Source organism: Letharia columbiana, assembly GCF_014066305.1.
Source record: "Letharia columbiana isolate WasteWater2 chromosome Unknown Sc0000073_s0, whole genome shotgun sequence".
Classification (NCBI taxonomy): Eukaryota; Fungi; Ascomycota; class Lecanoromycetes; order Lecanorales; family Parmeliaceae; genus Letharia; species Letharia columbiana.
The window spans coordinates 141,063-150,251 of NW_023501118.1; the positions used below are offsets into that span (position 1 = coordinate 141,063).

Here is a 9,189-nt window from a genome sequence, read left to right on the forward strand (position 1 = left end):
TCTACGAGTGCTGCGAGTACTTGCTCGAATGGCTTGTCCATCCCTCGATCGGCTAGTCTTGTCAACACCTAGCGGAATCGCAAATTGCGGAAAGATCCACAGTGTCCAAGGCTCTTGGTGGCAGGACAGTAGAGGAAGCTGGAGGCGTACTGGGCAGATGTGAAGAATTGAGCTCTATCAGCTAAGGGATAGGAGTGATACCTATTTCGCTCAAGTACGGCTACTCTACAATGGCATTTTGGTGTGACGCTGAGATATCAAGGTCCTGCGACATATCTACATGGACACGACTGGCATCAGGCTCATGTATACGCTTCAGGTTGCATCGAAACATAATTACAGGCACATGAGCGCAAGTTGGCGCAGGAGCGTTGCAAACCTACAAGGACGCAGAGGAGTGCGAGAACTGGAGATTCTCGGGAGCGGCCCGGAAAGACAAGGTCAATGATCAACTCTTGGTTTTGGTGGGTGACCAAAATACATGGGCGTGATGTGATGCACGAACATGTAAAGTTCCGCATGCGTTTACAGGATTTTACTGATCACTCTCAGCACAACCGCCTGCATCCAACCCACGTCGTTAGCCATGCCCCACGCGAGCGGCATGAAGATGGAAGAGAAGATGTTGGACTTTGCGATTTATATACAGCCAGACCCCAGGAATGAGATCGGAATACGAACAATGCTCTGCTCAGACAATAAAGATGCTCAATATGTGAAGCGGACGATGTTTGGGCGACTACGCATGCGTCTTATCCTAATCAACGTTGAGACGAAGACGCCCTTCAGTGGGAGGCGGGACCGCGGATGTTTAGTTAGGTACTTGTATTGCAGCTGGGCTTTATCAGCTGCGACGGATGCTGGCGATGAACAAGCCTAAAGATGTGCAAACACCAATGCTACCCTCGCTGTCGGTATATCGTCACGACGTGCATCTTACAGCGTTTCAAATGAAAGGGACGACAATAGTTTGTACGATAAATCGAGATTGGGTGGATCTGATACCCTACTGGGAAGGTTTGAGATGAGCTCTAAAGGTTTTAGCAGACGGGGTAAATACGGAATTTCGGTTGTGGTCATTCGACAGAAATGTCAAGTCAGGCTGGCGAGAAGTGGCGAAAATCCCTGATTATACTAGTGAAGAGACGGTTGTTGCGATCGGCCCCACAGGATGGCGAAATACTATAATGGGACTACATCTGACGGGCATGGTCTCCTACCACCATAGCCAAACAACGGTTGTGGAAGTTGGCAGGCAGAGAGCTGACCGTCGCTGCTAGGCCCGACTCATGGCGAAATACCTCGACCGGGATACATCAGCCTTACTGCTTCCAGACCGAGGCCCTGGAAACGTTCCATGGTTGTATTGCACATGGCGGGTAGCCGGTCGCTGCAGGGGATCGACCTCAGTATTAATCATCTCGACGTTGGAGCAGAAGGTTGTCAACGAACTGCTTCTAACGAGATCTTGCGAGACAGACAAAGATTAAATACTGGAATGGTCGAAGTGAGTAATCCATTGAAGCAAGAGCGACGCAAGGGAAAATTCTATCGCTCCGAAGGGAAACGAGAGTGAAAAAAAAGGAGACCTAAGGCATATGAGGGCCTTTACCCTGCTGCAGAATGAAGATTGTTACTCGCATTATGCTTTCCTTTACTTTTGGGGTGGGGGGGTAGATCTCCCGATATGTGTTTCGACGTTTCGTGCAGGACCGTGCCGCCGCCAGGCTTCTAGGGGCACTGCCGACAAAATGTCATTACTCAACAATCAACCTCATCACATTCTTTATATAAGCAGCTGTGCGCAATGCACTGAAACAAAGGATGCACCTTTCGATGACCGGTGTGCCTCAACTCGATAAGATTTCAACAGTCGTCATAAGCTGACTGTTAGAGGGAGACGTTTGAATCAGAATGGCCCCCAATCCATGGACCTACGTGCTTTGCCTCCGGTGTTTGAGAAACACTGTGTCGCTCAGATCCTCCTTTTCTCTCACACCTTTCTTCTTGGCAGCCCCAAGATACATTGCGATTCCCGCGCGCCCGCGCGCTCCCACCGAAACTCTTACTTGTGTCTCTTGGACGTCATGTTTCAGATGCTGCCTTCGAACATATTCGGTCCTACCTGGCCTCGCGATTCATGGTGGGAAGACGTGATGATGACGCGTATTGAGAACGGATATATAACAAGGGCTTACCGTCACCGCCTTTCTCCGGTGCCTTCTCACTTTCGTCCTCGCCGGTTCCTGAACTCTTTTGCTGCCCTCTGATCCTTCCTATGTCTCTTTTCAAACCTATACGCAGTATGTTCGTTATACTAGCTTTGGCCTATGTCCTCATAGCCTTGCCATCGACTCTAGCATCATGTGGCCCCATCGACGATGTGACCCTTACCTTTTACGGCTGGCCAGACAATTCGCCTCCTGGATCGGACAATGCATTTGACTGCGGACGTGGTAAAAATGCGGATGGGAACCCTATGGCTGGAGGTACGAAAGCTTGCCAAATCTTCCTAGTGCTCTTATATATCTAATGACATTCCTAATAACAGGTAGCGGAACCTACGATGATCCTATCTCCTTCGCAACTGCCACCAATAATAAAAACCTGCCAGAATGCGCCGTCGTCTACGTCCCTCTCTTGCACAAGTACTTCCGCAATGAAGACGACTGCGCTCAGTGCCGTACGTGATGGCCAGATTTACAACTTAAATCAGGGTTTCTGACGAACACTTACAATCGTCTAGTAACCGATTGGGACTCGAAGGGGGAATACCACATTGACCTATGGACTGGATCAAACACTGCTGGTGGTGGTCAGGACCAGATCAATTGCGAAGACAATTTGCCTGGAGGGTCGCAGACGATTATCCTTGATCCACCGAATAGTCTTCCTGTGGACAGTATGGACCCCACTGCGCCCGCAATCCAGTTTGTACACTAATCATACGCCATAGCCACACCATTATACGACCAACCATCGAACCAATGTCACACGACGACATACTCTATCTCTGACTCTTCAAGCCTCTGCGCCGGCGGCAGTAAAGGCGGATCCCCAGCACCTGTATCATCTGCTTCCTCAAAAGCACCAAACACATTTCCGTCTTCCACCCTCGCAACTGTGTCAAGTGCCGCATCATCATCAGCTTCGGCGTCGACGTCGTGTACCTGGAAAGGTCACTGCCTCGGTGATCCATGTCATACTTTCAATGACTGCTTTGGCTCGGATGTATGTACTCATGGTGTCTGTGCGCCTTGCGTTGGTGGGTCGTGTTGAGAGTTCAGTGCAGCTTTTTGACTGTCGAACGCGTTAGTATCTGGCGACGGAATCTGGTTTGATTTTCAGAGTTGCGTGGCGCAAAGGCCGTTGGCCTCAGTAATGTTGTATCGTGTGTTAACTGAGTAAAGCTCTACCATTCTACGATCTAGATTTATAGGGTATGCCATTTCTCATTTCAACAATGAGATGCTAGATTGCCGTAGCGTACCCTTTTCAATCCGCCGTTCTCCTGGCTGTACGAGCCGCAGAATCTCGGAATAACATGACTGCTGGAGCGGAAAAGGAGAGATGGAGAGACTCTTGAGCCAGCAAGCCCCGAGACACAAAGCCAAGGGACACAAATCTCCGGGACAGAGAGGACCAAGATACAGAGCTCTGAGACACAAGCAGAAGACTACGAAGCGGAGGACCGCGATACAGAAGAGTGTAAAGAAAATGGAAATGGAAACGGCAGGATCGAGGCTCGGAGCGGACGAAACTATTTGCGAGGAGCCAGAACAGCCACCCCTATACTTCGTTCTGTTCTTTTTGCGAGTCATAGCCACAACATTCTACAGACGGGAAATCAAAGATGAAGAGAGCAGGGCATACGACGAGTATCATATCATCCTTCCGTCACCTATCCATCCCTACATGAATTTTTCCATTCAAACTGCCAGAACCCAGACTAATCTACCTCCTGATTAGCCAAGTCTTGCAAAGACAACATACCTTGCAGTCGCCTTCCCTACACGACCGACAATTCCTGCATTGCTCACTCCCCGCCGGGTCCTCGAATTGCTGCCAACCCCCATCATCCTGGTATTGAATCTCGGTTGTCGAATCCGTTGTCACCCATAACCGAGCCCCCGCCTCTTCGACCGTCTCTTCAACAGTCTCTTCAACAGGATTTTCCTCTTCCTGTTGCAGGTCAGCACCCACAGGCTCAGTCTCAGGAGGAACATCATCATCCGCTATCCCCTCTCTGTCTGTGACCTCCGACGAGTCCTCCTTCCTCAACTTCAGAGCCGGATGCATCGAGTCAGCAAAGACGAACGCTTCGACGGCTGATTGATGCAGCGCGCAGAGCTCTTCGCTGTCTCGTCGGGGCCTTTGACCTTTGCGAGAGCCACTGGATATCATTTGACATGTCGAGCTCTCGCCATTGTGGTGGTCCACGTCCCACCATCGGCCCTGCTTCAACAATGTGCCATTAGCTCGAACTCGTTTGCGGGCGTAGAATATCTGCTTCGCGTAAGGGTCGAATCCGCTAGACGACCACTCATTGACTCGGACAATGGCATCACGTCTGACGGAGTCGTCGTTGGCAGAGTCCTTTTCGAGACGAGGAAGTACGCCCAAGAGCGATCGCTCAGTCAGGAAAGCCTCCGCGTACGCTTCGATGAGAACTGCCTGCTCTTGATCGTCACAGAGTTTCATTAAGAGAATGCCGTTCCAGGCGTCCGCTCGCAAGCTCCATTCATCGAGTTCGTCACGGTGGGCCGTACTGTTGCGTAAATCTCGCGCCCCGTCGAGAACCTGGTTCCGGAGATCATGTTGAGAGAAAAGCCGTCCGTCCACGTCCGTCAGAGCGAGATTCTCACCACCTCGACCGAAAGCCGGCCGGAAGGGAGGACTCGTCCAAGCCCAGAACCAGTCCCGCAGATCGGCGTCTTCTGGTACGCACCAACCTTTCCCTTTCAGGAATTCCGGATTCTCTCGTTTGGCGTACCGGAAGATACCTTCTTCCATTAAGCTTTCAACGCGCAGGGATATCTGTAGATAAGTCGTGCAGGGTTTGTGAGCAGTAAGGACGAATTTCTGAACCACTGACCTCGAATATTCATCCACCGAAGGATCTTCGCGTACCACTCTGAAAACCAGATTCATCTCATCAGCCCTCTGGTGATTCTTCAGTATGCGCGGTATCTTCATGACCTCAGTCAAAGTCCACAGATATAGAGTCCGGTCGCGATGATTGGTGATATGTCTGAGTGTGTCAGCTTTTTCAAAAACATACGGGATCAAGGATCTGGACATATCAGCCGGTACATCGTACGCATCGCACGGCAAAAGCTTGCCCGCATACTTAAAAAACTCAACCCAGTATTCAGGCTCAATCCGATCTGGCAGATGCCAAGGTTTTTCAATCAGTTCCGACTCGGCGTACTTCTCGCTTTTCTTGTTAAGATACGACTCGGAGTATTGATGGGGATTCTTCTTGAAGAGATCCTGCTTCCACTTGAGCGATTCCAAGTCATTTTTGAATTCTGCCTCGGCCTTACCGTAGAAAGATTGCTCCACTTGAGAAAGGAACCAGATGCAGAGGTGATGCTGTGTCGTCGACGAGAGATCCAATGGCGGGGGTGGAGGGGGAGGCGAGTACCAGCCGGTGTACTTTTCGGGTGAGGGAGTTTGAAGAATCCACACATCATCTGTTAAAGTCTTCTGGCTATCAATGCTATCGGCCTTGCCTACCTCGATTGTCAAAATTGGGAGCGATCTGGATCTCCTCGCATCCTCGAAGTCACGGCATTCGCATTGAGCATCTTCGAGATGGTCAACTTCTTGCGGCGTGAGCCCCGTCATTGGCGTCGTTGCGGGGGTTAGTGATTCTGCCATACTAGTATTGTCAATGTCGAACTGTCTCTCCTTGCCGTCTTCTGCGGGCATATCCCCCAGAACTGATGGCATTCGTGGTGGGTAGGCGGAAATTGCCAAGACATCTTCCACTCCAGGTTGCCTTTGGCTGGGTTCCTCTGCGGAAATGTCTCCCAAACTCGATGGCGTTGCTGGTCGGCTGGTGGTTGCGGACTTGACATTCTCCACTTCATGTTGCGATTGATTGCAATCTTTTGGGGATGTATTGCCCATACTCGATGTCGCTCCCGATTGCATGATTCCCACTGAAGCTAAGCTGTTAGCCGTAGGTCCTGCCTACCAGGGAGACCTTGTCGGCGATGCTCGAATGTTCAGGCCGAAGAGACAGGGTGTGTTGATACAGAATACCGGACCAGCGTTTCTTGAATGTATTCAAAGACGCCTAGGACTCCAATATCGATCTTGATAGCTTAGACTTTTTGTCCTCAGTAGCTGTGGCAATGGCCTTTGTCCGAACAGTCGCCTTTTTCTGGAGATAGTTCTTTATTGGGTTTTTTTTCATAATTGAAATTGCGTTGTTCGTGGGCGCTAGGGTTGAAACCTTCTTTCATCCTAACATTGTGCAATGTCTGATTCCCTTTGAGGTAAGCGTACAAAAGTCTATGACTTTGGGTCTAGACAACGCCCATCGTACTGCATCAAGGGTCTCAAGTGCTTGGTCTTGACAGGTTGTAAGAGACTGTGGCAAAAATCATGCATAGAGGCAATCTCAACTTTCTAGATTTCAATCGGCAGTCTCCCAGGAAAAGTGACAATTGTAACCAAACGAACCGCCAACTGTCGTCTTTATTAGTGAGGGGACACTACTTGTTCAGCTCCAAACAGTCTTTTTTCTGCGTTGCGTGAAAAAACCAGTCAACTTTTTCTGGCTGAGGCCCACAGAAAGGTGCCAAAATGGGGAAAAAAGACGAAAAAGACCAACATGCTTGACCGTAGGGGTCTGAATTCTTCAGCTCCTATCCCAATGGATGTGAGGATGAAGTCTGCGACGATCAAGTTGTGAGGGAGATGACTCCAATCTTGTCGTCGACTTCTTCATCAAGTTTGGTAATAAAACCGACACGTGATTTGCTTCCCTCGAAGCACAAGATTTGAAACATAGCGCAAGAATTATCTCATTCGCAAATGCAAGTTCACATTTTGGGAGAAGAAGTCCAGTACTAGTAATCCGCAGTCTATCGTCGCGTGCAAACTCCTTCCACCTTCAACTCCAGCGAGGCGATTCCTGCAATGTCCTGTTACAAGCCGGCAACCAAGCTCGAACGTTGCAAATCACCTTATCGCCCATTTTCAGGTCCAACTTTCTAAACGCGCCTTGGTCCCTCTTGCCCAAGGTGTGATGATACATTGCGGTATGCCAGAAACCGACAGGGTGCGCAAAGAGAAGTTTGCTCGATCTATAAAGGTCATCTCAATTGAGACTTCGTAGAAAAGGGAATATGCAGGCCAGATACAGCACCATTCACTCAGAGGCCTCAGGCGGTAGAAACCGGGCTCTGAATCCTTAGTCAGTTGTAGCGGTATTGTAATGTGCAATGCCGATGAGTTCGGCCGGTACTTCTCTTGAGGGTTCACGAGCAAAGATCTCGGCACCTTGATCGTGATGACCGCCCGTCTACAATATTATGACTAGCATAAGCTCAACATTTTTTCTACAGCATCGTGATACACAACCTTGTCCGGGGATTCCATAGGGCTTGACGTTGGCACGGTAATTTGCTGAGATATTCGTGACGTTTTTGATGCCTGCTGGAGTGGCGAGCCCGTAAGATGGAATGGAGAGGAAGGGGAAGCGAGGCTGGCGAATTTGCAAATCACAGGTGACGTTGGACACATTGGAGGATGGCGTGGTCTGCGAATTGGTAAAGAGCAAGTCCTTGTGAAGGACGATTGAGGCGTCAATGACGAGGCTGGATAGACAAAACTAGGAATCAGACGAAATGACGCCACATTCGGCGAGCTCTTGGTCGGCCAGCTGGAGTGGATCGGTTGCTGGCATGGCGACTTTCGTGTCAAAGTTTTGGTGTTGAGCTTGGCAGTCGCGTTTCGGCGCGACATCGTATTTGCCAAGGTTTTGTAATTTACCCATTAGCGGCAATACAGTATCAATTCGCGGCATTCGGTTCCCCTCCTAAATCTTATAAGCTATGCCGTTGTCGTCACTCCATGTTCCTCAGCATGGACGACCCCATCGTTGCGCAGCAGCTGAACGAGCTCACATATGAACGACAGGACATATACGATCTCTTCATGAACCTCAAGACGCTCGAGCAGAACTGCCCTCTCGCGCAGCCTAGCATTGAGGGCTCGAACACAGCAAGTCTCTACCCTCTGGGTCAGCTTGACGTCCTGCCTCTGGAGATCATACAGAATATTCTACAGTTGCTCGATCTACAAACCTTAGCCCTTAGCCAATCTGTGAATCAACGCTCAAAGCTTCTCGTCGACAGCCTTCCCCAGCATAGAGAAATCGTCACCCACGCCCCCAACGCCTTGCGAGCGATGCTCAGCACCGGGTTGGCGCCCCATTTTACCATTAATCATCTATACAGAGCATTGCGTGCCCCAGAATGTATCGAGTGCGGCTTATTCGGTGCCTACCTATACCTCCTGGAGTGCCGCCGGTATTGCTGGCTATGTCTCGCCGAAGCCTCCGATGCCCTCCCCGTTTCTACGGAATTTGCGATACACTCTTTCGGCCTCCCCCGCAGCGCTATACGGCAGCTCCCATGCATGAAAAGGCTCCCAGGACGATACAACCTAGATGGCTTTCATGGATATACACACAAACGGCGGGTCGCTCTGGTCAATCCAAAGGCAGCGAAAGAGGCAGGAATGAAATTACACGGAACCCAGGAGGCAATGGAAGCCTACGCAAACCCGTATGCAGTACGAAGGTTCCCAAGAGCTATGGACCGCGACCGTAAGGAGGGCAATCGAAATGCCACTTGGCTGCAAGGGGTGAGGCATATGCTGAACCCAAGTCGCGTTCGTGGTCCTCCCTGGTCTCATCATGGCCATTATGAGCCTCAGCGATTCATGGCTACCATCCCTTTCCCTACCTTGGACCTATCGGATGGGGCCATTGAGTGGGGACTCTCGTGTAAAGGGTGCCGTGACGGACCGCCGAACGATGACGTATCGAGAGATTGGGAGGCAATGTATACTAAGCGTGGATACCTTGCCCACTTTGACCAGTGCGAATGGTCCAAACACTTGTCGGCGTCTTTGAAGACGGATAGCTCAACAATGTCAGAAAGGCGCTGA

General features: G+C 50.4%; 3 protein-coding genes across 3 annotated transcripts; 2 read left to right on the top strand and 1 right to left on the bottom strand.

The window, feature by feature from the left end:
- Positions 1–2,305: 2,305 nt before the first annotated feature.
- On the top strand, positions 2,306–2,943 carry HO173_012103 (uncharacterized protein; the record flags this gene model as incomplete). Its single annotated transcript, XM_037313976.1, has 3 exons — positions 2,306–2,489; positions 2,552–2,683; positions 2,747–2,943. The coding sequence occupies 3 exons, from the start codon at positions 2,306–2,308 to the stop codon at positions 2,941–2,943; spliced, it is 513 nt and encodes a 170-aa protein (XP_037159154.1).
- A 47-nt stretch (positions 2,944–2,990) lies between these two features.
- Positions 2,991–8,011, bottom strand: HO173_012104 (uncharacterized protein; the record flags this gene model as incomplete). The annotated part of the gene is made up of 3 exons (XM_037313977.1): positions 2,991–3,170; positions 3,994–6,173; positions 7,873–8,011. The coding sequence occupies 3 exons, from the start codon at positions 8,009–8,011 to the stop codon at positions 2,991–2,993; spliced, it is 2,499 nt and encodes an 832-aa protein (XP_037159155.1).
- An 89-nt stretch (positions 8,012–8,100) lies between these two features.
- On the top strand, positions 8,101–9,189 carry HO173_012105 (uncharacterized protein; the record flags this gene model as incomplete). Its single annotated transcript, XM_037313978.1, has 1 exon — positions 8,101–9,189. One exon carries the CDS (start codon positions 8,101–8,103, stop codon positions 9,187–9,189), a length of 1,089 nt encoding a protein of 362 aa, XP_037159156.1.